This window comes from Canis lupus, chromosome 32, assembly GCF_048164855.1.
Source record: "Canis lupus baileyi chromosome 32, mCanLup2.hap1, whole genome shotgun sequence".
NCBI classification, from domain to species: Eukaryota; Metazoa; Chordata; class Mammalia; order Carnivora; family Canidae; genus Canis; species Canis lupus.
Genome location: NC_132869.1, coordinates 21,036,631 through 21,054,378, shown reverse-complemented (window position 1 = coordinate 21,054,378; position 17,748 = coordinate 21,036,631). Strand labels below are relative to the sequence as shown.

The 17,748-nt window shown below is 42.8% G+C and overlaps 1 protein-coding gene across 1 annotated transcript in view; it reads left to right on the top strand.

The window, feature by feature from the left end:
* The first annotated feature begins 3,945 nt into the window (after window positions 1-3,945).
* LOC140622784 (RNA polymerase-associated protein LEO1) overlaps window positions 3,946-17,748 on the top strand; it is a 36,880-nt gene continuing 23,077 nt past the window's right edge. Inside the window, exons 1-3 of the mRNA XM_072808520.1 lie at window positions 3,946-4,230; window positions 12,517-13,269; window positions 15,491-15,595. Of these exons, the coding sequence (XP_072664621.1) occupies window positions 4,173-4,230; window positions 12,517-13,269; window positions 15,491-15,595 (916 nt within the window). The 5' untranslated portion in view covers window positions 3,946-4,172. The remainder of the gene's footprint in view (window positions 4,231-12,516; window positions 13,270-15,490; window positions 15,596-17,748) is intronic.

The following is a 17,748-nucleotide window of genomic DNA, read 5'->3' as shown; positions in this document are numbered from 1 at the left end:
CTGGGTGAGAGGGGTGTCGAGTCTGGGCTCTGTCGGTCGTCCTCCAATCCAAGCAACTGGAGGGCAGGACTCACCATCTCAGAGTTTCCCCCGCGTTGAGGCGCCAAGGATCCCCTGAGGCTTGGGCAGTCTGATTTCCAGTGTCCCATCAGTCGGCACTGAGTGCACGGTCGGGTAGGGTCCTTTGGATTAGGACACTGACGAGCCCAGTGTCCCTCGGCCCCGCATTTGAAGCAGGCCCCAGAGGGATACGGTTAGTTCCTGCTTTTTGCTGGCTCCCGGAGCCGGCCGGCCGCAGGGCTGCCACCAGGGCCTGGGTCTGCAACTGAACCTTTTGCTGGAGCCTGGCCTGTCGTTTAAGTTCGGCCGCCTCCTCTCAGGAGTTAAAGACTTTTATTTTTTAAGATTATATTTATTTATTAATGAGAGACACACACAGAGAGAGAGAGAGAGGCAGAAACACAGGCAGAGGGAGAAGCAGGCTCCATGCAGGGAGCCCGACATGGGACTCGATCCCGGGTCTCCAGGATCACGCCCTGGGCTGAAGGCGGCGTTAAACCGCTGAGCCACCTGGGCTGCCCGAGTTAAAGACTTTTAAAGGCCATTTTCACTAGGTCAGAGATGGGCGTCTGGGGTCCCTCCTCGGCCTTTTTAGTTTCTTTCGAATGTCCGGCGCCTTTGGGAGATAAGATGGGTAGCCAGGACGGTCGCCCCTGCCGGTGAAGCCGGATCGAGGTGAGTGTACTGAGTTAGTGCCTCGGTTAACCGGCTGAGGAACACGGCCGGGTTCTTGTCAAGGGTCTGGATAATTTCTCTGATTTTTGTCATAATTGACCGCCTTGTTGGAGGCTGCCCGCATGCCGGCAGTGAGACGCTGGACCATGTGGTCCCGATGCCGGCGCCAGCTTGGCCATTCTGATAGTCCCACCCGGGCTCTCCAGCTGGGACCGCCTGAGTGCCAGCGGGCGTGGCGGCGTCAGAGGCGGACCTGATCACCATGTTCTCGGGCCGCAGCCTGAATGCGTTCCCTCTCTTCAGTAGTGAGCGGGTGGTTTGGACAACGTGGAGGTCGTGCCAGGTAAGGTCGTAGGCCTGAGCTAGGTATCGGAACTCTGATAAAGTTGTCTGGGTTGGCGGAGAAGGAACCCAGACGCTTCACTATTTGGGAAAGGTCTTGGAAGGAGAAAGGTGCGTGGACCGGACAACCCCTTCTGCCCCTGCGACCTCCTGGAGGGGGCAGACTGAGTCTGGAGAGGGCTTATGAGACCCGGTGCGAGTGGAGATAGGAGGGGATGGAAGGGGGTCCTCTTGAGGGGTGGGTTCTGCTGCGGCCTTCAGTTGGGGGGTTTCAGGTGTGGTAGGGGTGAGCGAGATAGGGGTTGGATCGGGGTTTTGCTGAGGAACGAGGGGTACGGGAGGCTGGGGGACAGGAGAGTGATAGGGTGGAGGAGGAGGTAGGAGAGGGGCCCTCACTGGGGGGCTAGATAAGATTTCGGGAGGCTCGGAAAGGGGAGAGAGAGCAGAGGGGTCGGGATCCTTGGGAGATGTAGACAGGAGGGTCAGAGGAGGAGATCGGGCAAGGAGAACCTGAGATGCAGAGCAGAGAGAGCATAGTGAAGGGCGAGAACGTAGGGTCCAAAAGGCCTGGACGTAGGGAACCTCAGACCATTTGCCTTGGCATCTGCAGAGGCTGTCAAGATCCGTAAGCACCTGGTAATCAAAGGTGCCTTCGCGGGGCCATTGAGATGGGCTGTCTAACTGATATTGGGGCCAGGCGACAATACAGTAGCGTATGAGGCGCCGCCTGCGCAGGTCCTGGTCCAGCTCTAAGGTCTTGAGACCGGCCAGAAGGCAACCCGAGGGCGTTTTTGGATCAGTTTTGGACTGGGACGTTCCCATAGCCGCCTCGCCTACCAGTTCAGACCACGGAGGAGAGCGTCCCTTCGTCCGTGTGCTGGACCGCAGACCAGAGAGAGGGGTGTACCTGCCACAGAATGGGGACGTCTCCCGATTCTTTGGAGCTCCGGAGGCCACCTGGTAGCCGGAGGGGGACGCCCTGCCCTAATCGCGGCCGCGTCAGGAGGAGGCTTGGGGCTGCGGACACTCACCGCAGGCTTGAGAACGGCGCTCAGAGAAGCGGTACCGGGCCCGGATGGGGAGGAGGGAGCCTCCTCACCGGGGTGGGGGCTCGATCTCCTCCCGGGTTTCGGCACCAGATGTAAGGTTTTTTAGTCGAATGAAGGAGACCCCAAGGCGAAATGATCCGTAGGATGAGCTTTATTGCCAGCACCCTCGGGCGAGGTTCCGGCGACTCGGGAGAGGAGAGTCAGGGAAGTCGCGCCGGGGTTGGGGAGTGCGGGTTTTTTTAAGCCTTGTCGGTTCTGGGTCTGGATCCAGGTGGGTCCCTTGCCAATTTAGGCTGGGGGTGGGAAAAGTCCAGACGATGGGGGGGTGGGGGGGTCCCGGATGGAAAGCCTAGGTTTTGTTTTGTTTTTAACTTTTTTTTAATAATAAATTTATTTTTTATTGGTGTTCAATTTGCCAACATACAGAATAACACCCAGTGCTCATCCCGTCAAGTGCCCCCCCCAGTGCCCGTCACCCATTCACCCCCACCCCCCGCCCTAGGTTTTGACTTACAGGAGATGACGTGGTGGTCACGGCTGCTTTGGCGGGAATATCAGCCATCTTGACCCAATTTGAGATGTCCTCCATTTTGGTCGCCCCCATCTCTCAGCCAGTCCAACCACCAGGTCCTACCACTTGCCCATTTGAACCCCGTCAGGCCCTTTTATTTGCAACAAAAATATATCTCCTAATCTCCAAACTAAAAATCCATTATGGCTGGTCCAACATCAAAACCCTTATGAGACTAATCAGATAATAATTTAACACAAGATGTACATTTTTTAAAAGCCAAAATATAAGCTTTAAAAAAAAAAAAACAAACCTAATCTTTAACAAGTTACTTCATTTCTCTAAGCTTCTGTGAAGCAAGGTTTACCTAGCACTGCCCTATTATGAAAATTACTGTTTGGTTTTACAACATACAATTATATATTGTATGTCGCTCCCGAAGAGGTTTCCTACCTTTCCTACCAAAACTAAAACTTTTTGCCAGCAAAATAAACACAATGGAACTCTCTGAATAGTGTTTTTCTAGCTGCGGATTGCAATCCATTAGCAAATCACAAAAGCAATTTAGTGGGCAGACCCCTTGCGAGCCTTAAAACCAAACCGTAACAAAAGCTGAAATAGAATAAAAGAATAATAAATCCCAGACTGCACCTTAGTGGTAAAGAAGTGTTGTTTTGCGAAATATTTATTTCATCTTACACATTCAACGTGTACTTGAATTGAGATGGGAAATTTGATACGCTGCTCTAAAGCTGCAGTTGTCAAAAGGTGGTCTGAAGAAGACCCTCTCAAGGAGGTTGAGATCCTCCCTCCCCTTAATTACGCGCATTATCTGCATGAAGCCAGATTTTCTTCACATGCTTCAACCAAAACATTTCTCCAGTAGATTGAATGTAGAAGCAGCTATGACAATTAAGCTGTCGTCTTTAAAGTCAGGCATTAAAGATATTTTCAAAATCATAAAACGATTCCACTCTTCTGATGTTTTGGTTTTGGAAGGAATATGGTCATTTACGACTTTAAAATGCTATTTATGTTAACCTGCTTACTCTTTAAAACACCTTGAATTTAAACTTAATATTTGAATTTAATTGCTTTCATGACTAATACGGTAAAGAGCAGGAGACACAACCTACAGGAAAAGCGCTTCGGAGCTCTCCTTTGGAGAATCGCTGGTCAACATGAAACAAAGGACTTCGGGCCCGACTCGTGGCAGGTTTAACTAGGTCCGAGGCCCTTCAGCCGAGCGCTCAAGCACCACCCACCCCGCCGACCGCGACCGCGACCGGGGACGCCCCGCCCTCGGCGAGAGTCCTTGCAAATAGTTACGGATGCCGACTAGAGGGCGGGATTTGTCCCCTGAGCGGACGTAGAACAGCGTTCACGTAGAGGTTCCCACTGCAGAGGAAAACCGGGTCACAGAAGGAAAGGAGCGTTTATGAGTCTTTGCGACACTGTCGCGTTTCGTTGGTTCCTTGCCGTAAAGAGAGTCGCGGAGCCGCCCCCGGCCGAGGCAGCGGCAGACGTGCGGGGCAATGGCGGATATGGAGGACCTCTTCGGGAGCGACGCCGACAGCGATGCTGAGCGTAAAGGTGGGATCGGCTGGGCTTGGGGGCGGAGGGGGATGCGCGGAGGGTTTCTGCGGTGGGAGCCCGACGGCGGTCCAGTTCCGGGTCTGCGAACCCCTGGGCGCTGCGGGCGAGCGGCGCCGCTTCCTCCTTCCTCAGCGCCCCCTGCACTCCCGGCGGTGCCAGCCTCGCGGCTGGCGGGAACACAGCGGCTTACAGCGGGAGCCTCGGGGTTCTTGGTGTCCGTGGAGCATGCGGTGGCTCGGGGCGTGTGGGGCGCCGACGAGCCTGCCCAGCCCGCGGAGGAACCTTGCGGTCCTGCTCTGTCCTGCTTGCACAAGCCAGCGCAGAGTGAGAGCTCCCCGCGAATGAATGGACCTTAGGTGCTCGGGAACAGGGGGATGACACGGATGAATCTGCAGAGGGGCTCGGAAAACCCGCTTGATTGAGCCCAGAGTGTGGCCTGATGCGGAGTTTGAAATGTCTGGCCGGGGAAGACTGGCAGGATAACGCGGTTAGGGCTTTCCCTAGGCGTTACGCGCCGGAAACAATGTGTCTTCTGAGAGCTTGTGCAAAAACTGCAGTTTCTTGACTGTATGGTATTAGATTGGAGAGCATATGGGATCAGTGCTTGCAGAGGAGAAATAAAGAATTCATTAGTGCATGCATGAAAGTACTTCTGGCACAAGGACTGTAGTTTGAATTTGAAACATGAATGGGAGGGGCGCCTGGGTGGCTCATTCGGTTAAGCATCTGCCTTGGGCTCAGCTCCTGATCTCAGGGTCTTGGGATCGAGCCCCGCGTTGAGCTCCCTGCTCCGCGGGGAGACCGCTTCTCCCTCCGGTGCACGCACGCTCGCACTCTGTCAAGTAAATAGATCTTAGAGATAAAAAGAAAAGATAGAGGAATGGGAGTTAAGGGCCCCAAGATCAAGTTCAAAATTCTTGCACCCGTCAAAGTAACGTATCTAAATATAGCAAAGTGTTATTATTCTTTTTTCCTCTAACTCCAGTTTATTCGTGTTTTTTAGGGTATAGTGAAGGGGAGCCCTAGATAGAAACCTAACGTGAGGGCTCTATGGAGGTGGGTATCCAGGAGGTTCTAGGCAGAATGAACCTGGAAATATAAAGTTTTGTATACTGTTGTTTCATTTCCCCCTCATTTTTACTTGACAGTATCCCATTTGCCTTTCAAGGCGCAGTTCCATGTGCACTATCCCATGGCTCACTGTCGTGAAGTTGTTCATTCAATAAATATTTATTGAGCCTCATATCCTGTTCCAGCTACTTTGCTAGGTGTTGGGAATAGAATGATGAAAAGATTGTCTCCCCCATATCCCACCGTCTTATGTGGGTGCTTAATACCTACTTGATAGTTGGACGGGTAGAAGCAATGGTTTAGTGAAGTGCACCCTTCATTATTTAACTATGGCAAACTCGGTGTATGGGGAAGTGATGCATGGAAATGGTTGCTTCTCTGGGCTTCATGTTTTACTTTCGTTTGAGTCTGTTGCTGCTTTCTTCCATGTTACCATTAGATAATGGGATGCTATAGAATTAACTTCCAAATCTGGCTTTGAAGGTTGCTGTTGGTCTGTGACACAGTAATGCCTGTTAGGCCTAGCATATTTCATTATCTCCCCGTACTAAGGGAGTTGTGGAAAATAACTACACCTGACAAATCTCTTGCCCTGTAATGGGTAGAATCTTTACCTAGGTCCAACGTGTTTCTTTTATATGTAATTGTCCCAGGTGTCTTTAATTTCAGCACTGTTGTGTAGCTTTAATTGTAGAAGTCTTGGACCTCAGTTAAATTTATTCCTAAGTATTTTATTCTTTTGGATTCTATTGCAGGCGAAATTGTTACCTTAATTTCATTATTTCATTTTTGGATTGTTCATTGCTAGCATATAGAAATACAGCTGATTTTTTGTGTGTCAAGTCTTGTATCTTGTAACCTTGCTGACTGTATTAGCTCTAATTGTTTTTGTGTGTGTGCATTTTTTTCTTTTTTTTTTTTAGTATTTTCTACATATGAGCTCATGTTATCTACAAATACAAATAGTTTTACCTCTTCCTTTCCAATTTGGGTGCTTTTCTTTTTCTTGCCTAATTGCCCCAGCTACAACTTTCTGTACAATGTTGAATAGAAGTGGTAAGAATGGACATCCTAGTCTTGTTCCTGATCTTAGGGCAAAGCATCCGTGTTATCACAATTACATGTGTTAGCTATGGTTTTTGTAGATGCCCTTTATCAGGTTGAGGGAATTCCCTTCTCTTCCCAATTTGTCGAGCAGTTTTATCACAAAAGGGTGTTGGATTTTGTCGGATACCTTTTTTGCATCACTTTAGATGCTCACTTTTCTTTAGTCTGTTAGTATGGTCACATTGATGTTGAACCACCATTTCCTTCCTAGGATAACTCCCACTTGGTCATAGTGTATATCCTTTTAATATACTGCTAGGTTCAGTTTGCTAGTATTTTGTTTAGTATTTTTGCATTTGTATTCAAAAGGTATATTGGTTTATAGTTTTTTTTTTTTTTTTTAAGATTTTATCTATTCATTTATGAGAGAGAGGGAGGGAGGCAGAGGCAGAGAGAGATGCAGGCTCCCCACAGAGCAGGAAGCTCAATATGGAACTCTATTCCAGGATTCTGGAATCAAGACCTAAACCGAAGGCAGATGCTTAATCCACTAAACCCCCCAGGCACCCTTGTAGTTTTTCTTTGTGTGGGACATCATTTTTTTGGCTTTGGTATTAGCGTAATGTGGGCCTCATAGAATGAGTTAGGAAGTATTCCCTTTCAAGTTTTCGGAAGACTCAAAAGGATAGGCATTAATTCTTTAAACATTTGATAGGATTCACCAGTGAAACCATCCAGTCTGGGCATTTCTTTATTTATTCTTTTTGTTGTTGTTGTTAAAGTAGGCTTCACACACAACTGGGGCCTGAACTTGGGGCCCTGAAATCAAGAGTCACATGCTTTACCAATTGAGCCAGCCAGGTGCCCTGTGTTTGTTGGAAATTTTTTGATTACTGATTCAAACTCTACTTGTTACAGCCCTATACAGATTTTGTGTTTTGTCTTGTGTCAGTTTTGGTAGTCTGTTTATAGTAATTAATCCATTTTATCTAAATCATGTAATATGCTGGCATAGAATTTTTATGGTATTCTCTTTAAATCCTTGTTTCTGTAAGGTTGGTATTAATGTTCCCACTATCAGTAATTTAAGTCATCTTTTTCTTGGTCTGTCTTGCTTAAGGTTTATCCATTTTGTTACTATTTCAAAGCACAAATTTTTTGTTTCATTGATTATTTTTCTATTCTCAATTTCATTGATTCCTACTCTAATTTTTATTTCTTAACTTCTGCTTGCTTTGGGTTTAGTTTCCTTTATCTAGCTCCTTAAAATGAAAGGTTAGATTATCAGTCTCAGAGTTTTCTTTTTTTTTAAGCTCTACACTCAACACGGGGCTTGAACCCACAACTCCGAGATCAAGAGTTAAGAGCTCAACGGACTGACCCAGCCAGGCTCCCCTGAGACTTTTCTTTTTTAATGTAGGTGTTTACAGTTAAGATTTCCCTTTCAGCACTGCTTTCTCTACTTCCCTTACTTTTTGGTATCCTGTGTTTTCATTTATCTGAAAATATTTCTAATTTCCCTTGTGCTTTCTTTGAGCTCTTGAGTGCACTGTTTAATTTCCGGATATTTGTTCATTTTTCAGATTTGCCTTTGTTACTGAATTCAGTTTCATTCCATCGTGGTCAGAAAAAATACTTCATATGTTTTCAACTTTCTTAAGTTTACTGAGATTTGTTTTGGGTCCTAACATACGGTCTATTCTGGAGAATGTTCGATGGGCACTTGGAGGGAAGAATGTATACTCTGTTGGTGGTGGTGGAGTGTTTTATTATGTCTGGTTGGTTTATAGTGTTAAGTCCTCTGTTTCCTCATTGATCTTCTGTCTAGTTTTGGCTCTTATTGTAAGTGGGATATTGAAGTTTCCAGCTATTATCTTTGGACTGTTTCTCCCTTCAGTTCTGTCAGTTTTGTTTTTAGGTGTCTGCATAACATATCTTTATGTCACATTGACACTTTTATCATTTCATAATGTCCTAACAATTTTGTGTTAAGATTTATTTTGTCTAATATTAGTATGACCACTTTAGCACTCTTTTGGTTATTATTTACATGAAATATCTTTGTCACTTTCACCCTCTTTGGGTATGTGGTTCTGAAGTGAGACTTGTAGAAAGGATATGGATGGATCATTTTTAAAATGATCCAATTTAAAATGCCAATTTTTGCCTTTTAATTGGTGAAATTAATTCATTTCAAATGGTTACTGATAAGGACTTCTGCCATTTTGTTTTCTATATATCATATCTTTTTTTGTTCTTCAATTTCTATATTACTGCAGTCTTTTAAGACTGATTTTCATTTAGTGTACTGTTGATTTCTTATTTTTTTTTGTATAGTTTTTAGGGTTTTTTCCTTAGCATTTACTCTGGTGATTACAAATAACATTTTAATTTATAATCTAGTTTGGATTAATACCAACTTAATTTTAGTAGTAAACAGTTTTTTCTACAGTTCATTCTCTCTTACCTCATGTTGTCATTGCCACAAACTAACATCTTTATACATTGTCTCCCCAGTAATGTGGTTTTATGATTATTGTTTTGTGTTACTGTGTTTTAAACCTCATCAAAAAAGGAGCTACCAGAAGTACCTTGATATTGACTTTTATGCTTACCTATTTAGTTACCTTTACTCTTCTTTATTTCTTCATGTGGATTCAAATTGCTGTCATCTTTTCAACTAGAAGTGCTACCTTTAGGAGGCAGGCTTACTTGCAACAAACTCTTGTTTATAGGGGAATGTCTTAATTTTGCCAATTTGTTTTTATTGAGGTAAAATTCATATAACATAAAATTAACGGCTTTAAAGTGAGCAATTCAGAGGCACTTAGTACATTTACAGTATTTCCATCTTTTGACTGTTTGAATAGTGCTGCTATGAATATTTGTGTACAAGTATTTGAGTGTCTGCTTTCAATTCTTTTGAGCATATACATAGGGGTGGAATTGCTGAGTCCTATGGTAATTATTTAACTTTTTGAGGAACAAGTAAGCGAACCATTTTCCACAGTGCCTGGACCATTTTACAGTATTACAAGCAATGTTCATGGTTTCATTTTTTTCACATCCTTGCCAACATATAGTTAACTTCCCTTCCCTTCCCTTCCCTTCCCTTCCCTTCCCTTCCCAACCCCTCCCCTCCCCTCCCCTCCCCTCCCCTCCCCTCCCCTCCCCTCCCCAGGCTCCATGCCTAGTGTGAAGCTCAGCATGGGGTTTGAACTCCCAACCCTGAGATCAATATCTGAGTTGAGATTAAGAGTTGGATCCTAAACTGACTGAGCCACCGAGGCACCTCTACATTTCTTCTTTTCTTAATGTAGCCATCTCTGATGTGTGTCAAGTGGTATCTCATTGTGGTTTCAGTTTGCATTTCCTAATGACTAATGAGGTGGAGCAAATTCTCATGTGTTCATTGGCCAAATATTTGTATGTATAACTTTGGAGAAATGTCATTGTCCATTTTTTAATTTGGTTGCCTTTTTTGTTGAGTTGTAAATATTCTTTATATATTTTGGATATTAGACACTTAGCAGATATGTGGTTTGCAGATATCCCCCCATTTTTTTTATTGTTTTTTCACTTTCTTGATAATGTCTTTTGTTGCATAGAGAATTTTCTTTTTGAAGAAGTCTAATTTACCTATTTCCTCTTATGTCACTCATACACTTTGTTCTGAAGTATAGTTTTACTGGGAATAGGATTCTTGGTTGACAGTCTTTCTTTCAGTGCTTTGAATATGCCATGGTTTCTGATGAGAAATCATTGTTACCAAGGATTCCTTGTATGGGACAAGTTGCTCCTCTTGATGCTTTCAGCATTCTTTTTTTTTTTTTTTTTCTTTTTAACACTTTGATAATGATGTGAGTAGGTGTGGATCTCTTTATCTTATTTGGCATTCACTGATTTTCTTGAATGCCTTTCATCACATTTGGTATGTGTTTGGCCATGATTTCTTCAAATAATCTTTCTGCCCTTTCTCTTCTGGGACTCCCATTATGTGTATGTTGGTACACTTGATGATATCCCACAAATTTTATAGATTTTATTCATTTTTCTTAATTTTTTTCTCTTCTGTTCCTCACTTGATCTTTATTGACTTTTTTTTTTTTTTTTAAGATTTTATTTATTCATTCATGATAGAGAGGCAGAGACACAGGCAGAGGGAGAAGCAGGCTCCATGCCAGAGCCCGATTCGGAACTCAATCCCGGGACTCCAGGATCTCGCCCTGGACCAAAGGCAAACGCCAAACTGCTGAGCCACCCAGGGATCCCCTTTAATGACCTATTTTTAAGTGGTTGAGTGTCTGCCTTCAGCTCAGGGTGTGATCCCAGGGTCCTGGGATCAAGTCTCACATTGGCTCCCCCAATGCAGGGAGAAACCTGCTTCTCCCTCTGCCTATGTCCCTGCCCCTCTCTCTGTGTCTCTCATGAATAAATAAATAAAACTTAAAAAAAAAAAAAAGTTTGCTGATTGTTCTTGCTTACATCTGCTATTTAGCTCCCTTAGTGAAAATTTCACTCCATTTATTGTATTTTTCAGCTCCAGAATTTGTTTGGCTCTTTTAAAATAATATCTTTTAAAAAAAATATCTGTCTTTTTATTGATATTCTCTATTTGGTAAGACATTTTCAATGTCTGGGATTCTTTAGGACAGTTTCTGGCCTTTTTTTCATATATATGGTCCATACTTCCTTGTTTCTTTGCATTTCTTTACATTTTTTTGTTAACAACTGGCCATTTTGAGTATTATAATGTGGAAACTCAGGAAAACACATTCTCTCCCCTCCTCAGAATTTGTTGTTGTTTGTTGTAATAGTTATTGTTTAGTGATTTTTTTGAACTAATTCAGTAAAGTGCACAGTCTTTTTGTGGCCACTAAAATCTGTCCTGTTAACTTAGTGGTCAGCTTGTGATTGGACTTTCCCAAAATGCCTAGGCCTAAAAGCAAAAAACAAAACAAAAACCCCTCCCAGGCTTTGCTGATTGGCTCTCTGTACTGGACATGCTTTAAACACTCAACTGGACAGTTACACCTGTTTTTGCCTTCATTTCTTGCTTGTGCAGAGCCTGAAAGTCAGCTGGAAGTGAGAGCTTAGTGCCCTCTCACTTCTTTCCTGAGCATGTCCACACCCTTGGGCAAGTGTGTGGCCTTCAAGATCTCTAGTAATATGTGAGAGCTTTTATTTTTTTTAATTTTTATTTTTTTTTAATTTTTATTTATTTATGATAGTCACAGAGAGAGAGAGAGAGAGAGAGAGGCAGAGACACAGGCAGAGGGAGAAGCAGGCTCCATGCACCAGGAGCCCGATGTGGGATTCGATCCCGGATCTCCAGGATCGCGCCCTGGGCCAAAGGCAGGCGCCAAACCGCTGCGCCACCCAGGGATCCCTGTGAGAGCTTTTAAAAGCCCCTACTCCCCTAGTATGTAAATCTCTAGCCTTTCCTCCCAAGCTTTTTAGTTGCTCCGACTACTACTATCCATTGTCCAAGGCAGAGGCAACTAATATGTTTGCCTGTAAATGTTTTTGACATTCTTGGGTAATTGCTTCAGCACTGAGGAAGTCCTAAGTGAGCTAAAATCAGACCTTTGAGCTATTCTCTTGATCCACCGGGTAGATCAGAACAAACAACCATGATTCTTTGTGAATGAGGTCCCTCTGCTCCCTCTAGTAGTGGTCCATGTACCAGGAATTTGGTTTTGTTTTTTTTTTAAAGATTTTATTTATTTATTCATGAGAGACACACACACACACAGAGGCAGAGACATAGGGGGAGAAGCAAGCTCCCTGTGGGGAGCCTGATGTGGGACTCGATCCCAGGACCCCAGGATCATGACTTGAGCCAAAGGCAGATGCTCAACCACTCAGCCACCCAGGTGCCCCAGGAATTTGGGTTATCTTTAAGGCATTATTGAGCTGGGGAGCTGAGATTTGGGGTGGAGGAACAAGTTAAAACACTGCAAAGTTTTATTGAGATTCAGCTGTTTATTCTTGTTAAGCATACTCCTGGTTGTTCTAACTTTTGATTAGTTTCCTGAGTAGAGAGAAAATTGATTCTGACAGTTTTTAACATGTGTTTTTGTTGCTTTATGTTGCGATTGACTTTTGGTGTTCTTTACTCTGTCATTTTCACTGACATCACCCTGTATTTGTATGATCTCGTAGATTCTGATTCTGGATCAGACTCGGATTCTGATCAAGACAATGTTGCATCTGGCAGTAATGCCTCTGGAAGTGAAAGCGATCAAGATGAAAGGGGTGATTCAGGAAAGCCAAGTAATAAGGAACTGTTTGGAGATGACAGTGAGGATGAGGGAGCCTCACATCACAGTGGGAGTGATAATCACTCTGAAAGATCAGACAATAGATCAGAAGCTTCTGAGCGTTCTGATCATGAAGATAATGACCCCTCAGATGTAGATCAGCACAGTGGATCAGAAGCCCATAATGATGATGAAGATGAAGGTCATAGGTCAGATGGAGGGAGCCATCACTCAGAAGCAGAAGGTTCTGAAAAAGCACATTCAGATGATGAAAAATGGGACAGAGAAGATAAAAGTGACCAGTCAGATGATGAAAAGTTACAAAATTCTGATGATGAAGAGAGGGCACAAGGATCTGATGAAGATAAGCTGCAGAATTCTGATGATGATGAGAAAATTCAGAACACGGATGATGAGGATAGGCCTCAGCTTTCAGATGATGAGAGACAACTGTCTGAGGAAGAGAAGGCTAATTCTGATGATGAACGGCCAGCAGCTTCTGATAATGATGATGAGAAACAGAATTCTGATGATGAGGAACGGCCGCAAATGTCTGATGAGGAGAAAATGCAAAATTCTGATGATGAAAGGCCACAGGCTTCAGACGAAGAACACAGGCATTCAGATGATGAAGAGGAACAGGATCATAAATCGGGTAATGAATGCATTTAGGAGAACCAGAATGGTTTAGTACAAGCACCCAGATGCAGCAGTGGCCCATTTATTCTATGTTCCCACTTTTATTTAGTACCCTGTTTTTCTCTTCTGTCCCTCAATTTCAGCCTTTTCTAATTATACATTTTGCTTTAAACATTTTTTCCTAATCCATTTATTATTTCTATCCTTTTTCATTTGTTAATTGATGATAGGTCAAGAAGAAGAAGAAAAAAAAGGACAGCCTTAGGGAAAGATGTATGGTGCTTAAGTAGCTAGATAATGAATAGAGTTGGTTCTTTTTCTGTGGGTAACTGAGAAGCATGCCTCAGGTGAGAATAGATTTGCTTGGGGGAAAAAGCAGTGCTCTTGAAATACCTCCATAGGGTAGCTGTACTGAGGTGTAAATATGTTCCAGCTCAGTTTTTTGAGACCCAAAATTTGATCATCCAGACGTAATTAGGCTCCAAGGAGTTCACTTAGACTAATCAAATGCATTACAAACTAGTTTATAAAAATCAAGATGGAAAATTGTTTCAAGAGGATCGGTTATTTCTCTCTTGTCCATTGTATCCTTGCCCTTGGGGAAAATCGACATTAGATGCCAAATGATAGTATCAGGAGGTTGCCTGCAGAGTAGAACATCCAGAAAATGTGAAAACATGGCTGGATGATCTCAGTGAACTATCGTAGCTTGATACGTGCATCTTCCTAGAGAGATATATTTTGGTCAGAATATTTATTCCTTAGAGATTATAGAAAACACATAGCCAAACTTTGGCTTCTTGACCACCTTTTATAATAGCCATTTACACTATTCTCAAGTTAACACATTCTTCATATAGAATATTAAATTTAGAGGTCTTGTTTCATTATATTGTAAAATGATTAGGTTAGAATTCTTCCTCAAGTAATTCTTGGATTGCTTCGTTTCCATATGTGATTGATTATAATTACATGTTGATCCTGTTTTAGCTTAAATATGGGGGAGGAGGTCTTTAATCCTGTCATACATACCTCATAGGATAGCACTCAAGACCACATTTTGGCATTATTTACAAGAAGAGGCCAGAAAATTTTGAAGAGATGGATATAGATCGATCTGGACTACAGGGCTGCAATAAATATTCAGTAACCAGTTCTTTATAGAGTTATTTTTACCAGTAGCAGAATCATTAAAGCTCATGCATTACCCAATACTAGCAGACTAACACAAGAATAGGGTTATGGTAGAGGATCTTACAGTTTGTCAGTCTGCTTAACTCTTCCCTACATCAACAGTGATTTTCTTGAAGTTTACAATTAGGTGAACAATTGTACCATCCAGAGCTAATGATATACAGTTGACCCTTAAACAACATGGGTCTGAACCACAAGGTCCACTTACGTGGTTTTTCATTAAATACAGTACATTATTGTAAATGTATTTTCTCTTACTATTTTAATATTTTTTCTAGCTTTATTGTGAGACTACAGCATGTAATACATATAACATACAAAATATCTGTCTACTATTTGTTATCGGGAAGGTTCCAGCCAATAGTAGAGTATTAGTTGTTTTTGAAAAGTCATACATGGATTTTTGACTGTGAGTGGATGAGGGGAGGACTCTGTGCCCCTGCCCCCATGTTGTTCAAAGATAAACTTTATCTCTTCCTTGGCAATATTTTTACTTCTTTTTTTTGTAATGAGTCATATAAATTAGGTCATAAGTTTACTACTTTTCTCATTCTATCAAGTTTTTCTGCTTATAGAAACCAATGTTACTTTAATTGTTTTAATTAACCACTGTTTGTATGTGTATATACAGTTCTATTAATGTTAATTCATGTATAGATTTGTGTAACCACCACCACAGAACAGTTCTGTCACCCTGAAAAACTCCCTCGTTCTATCCCTTTTTTAGTCCCATCCTTTTTCCACCCCTGACAACTACTGACCTCTTTTTATCACTGCAGTTTTGTTTTTTTTGAGAAAGTCATCAGAAAAATTGAATCATCTAGTATGTAGCCTTTATTCTTTCATTTAGATTTTTTTCACTTAGCATAAGGCATTTGAGATTCATCCAAATTGTTACATGTATCAATAGTTCCTTCTTGTTACTGAGTAGTTTTCCATTATAAGGCTGTACCACAATTGGTTTATCCCCACTGTTCCTTTTAAAGCACAGAATTCAAAGAAATGATTGTGATTATGAAGAACCTAAAATTCTACTCTTACAGAATCTGCAAGAGGCAGTGATAGTGAAGATGAAGTTTTACGAATGAAACGCAAGAATGCAATTGCCTCTGACTCAGAAGCAGATAGTGACACCGAGGTACCAAAAGGTATTCCAGTTGCTTCTTTTACATACATATGTATATACTTGTCTCTCTGCGTTACACTGTAGTGCACTGCCAACTCTAGGCATTTACCCCAGACTGCAAAACCCACAAAAAAGAGTGTAGATATATTTGGTGTACACAGGGAAGTTGTATGCATATTAGAAACTGTGCTTAATCAGTTGAAGAAGAGACTTTTTTTTTTTTTTTTTTTATTAATGTAAACTGTATGCTCAATGCAGGCCCTGAACTCATGACCTTGAGATCAAGAGTCTCCTCCTCTTCCAATGGAACCAGCCAGGAGCCCCCCCCCCGCCCCGCCCAACCACATTTCATTTATAGGGAGATGAATATGTTATTAGGAGGCTAAGTCTCTGGTTGAGGTGGTAACCTTCAGTTCTTTGGTTTGAATACTGATAGTTCTAGGACAATTTGTTCTTAAGTCCTTAAGAACAAGTGTTTTTTTTTTTTTTTTTTTAAGATTTTATTTTTTTATTTGTTTGTTTATTTGCAACACACAGAGAGAGGCAGAGACACAGGCAGAGGGAGCCCAATGTGGGACTTGATCCTTGACACCGGGATCACTCCCTGAATCAAAGGCAGACGCTCAACCGCTGAGCCACCCAGGTGTACCATCAAGTCCTTAACAAGTTAATAACATAAAGAACTTGATTCTTCAAGCTGTGCGTTAGATGAAGAATTCATAAAAACCCAGGGTTAGGTAAGGAGGTTTGTTGTAAGGATAAAAGATTGACTTACTCATCTCCATGTGTGACTATTTCAGATTTTACTGATTTGAGATAGAGAGTGAGGGTGAGAGGAAGAGCACAAGCAGGGTAGGGAGGGGCAGAAGGAGAGGGAGAAGCAGGCTCCCCACTGAGCAGGGAGCCTGAAGCAGGGCTCCATCCCAGAACCCTGGGATCATGACCTGAGCCACCCAGGTGCCTGAGAACTTTTTTTTTTTTTTTTTTTTTTAAGATTTCATGTATTTATTCATGAGAGACACAGAGAGAAGCAGACACATAGGCTGAGAGAGAAGCAGGCTCCCTATGGGGAGCCTGATGTGGGATCTGATCCCAGGACTCCAGGATCATGACCTGAGCCAAAGGCAGACACTCCACCATAGAGCCACCCAGGTGCCCCTGGAACTTTTTTTTTGAAAAAGAATTTATTCATTAGAGAGCATGAGCTGGTGTGGGGAGAGGCAGAGGGAGACGGAGAAGCAGGCACGCCACTAAGCAGGGAGCCTGATGTGGAGCTCAATCCCAGGACCCCAGGATCATGACCTGAGCCAAAGTCAGATGCTTAACTGACTGAGCCACCCAGGTGCCCCTATGTGTGACTGTTTCAAATGGCAGATTGCTATACAATAAGGATGTTAAACGTTTCTTTAAATATAATTTTGATAGTTTGTTTATGCACAACCATCATTGTGCTGAATGGTAATTAGACTTTAATGCTATATAGCTTATATAAATTATCATAAGTAATACTGTAACTAAAGCAAGTAATTAGAGGGTCAACTAGAGAAAAGGAGACAGCTGCAGAAGAGCAAGCTTTGGGATTTACTTAAAGGTAGCTAGTAGTTATGTGCCTGGGCTTTGGAATCAGATGACCCAGGGATCCCTGGGTGGCTGGCTCAGTGGTTGAGCATCCACCTTCCGCCCAGGGCGTGATCCTGGAGTCCTGGAATCAGTCCCACATCAGGCTCCCCGCATGGAGCCTGCTTCTTCCTCTGCCTGTGTCTCTGCCTCTCTCTCTGTCTCCCATGAATAAATAAATAAAATCTTAAAAAAAAAAAAAAGAAAGAAAAGTTATCAGATGATCCAAGTTAAGGTTTTTACGGCTTTCCTTTCCAGCTGTATGAGTTTTTTCAAATTACTTACTACACTTTAATTTTCTGATGTATAAAAGGGGATGATGCTAACCATCTTTGTGGATTATTAGAATTAGATATATTCATTCTTTGATTTTATTCAGTTATTTATTAAGCATCTACTACTGTGCAATAGTACTCTTCTGGACACTGGGAATATAGCAATGGTCAAAACAAATAAAGGCCTTTTCCGTGTAGAACCCACATTCTGGTGGGGTCAGGGTAGGGTAGAGAGATTGACAATAACACAGGAAGTAAATATGTAGTATGTCAGGTGGTGATA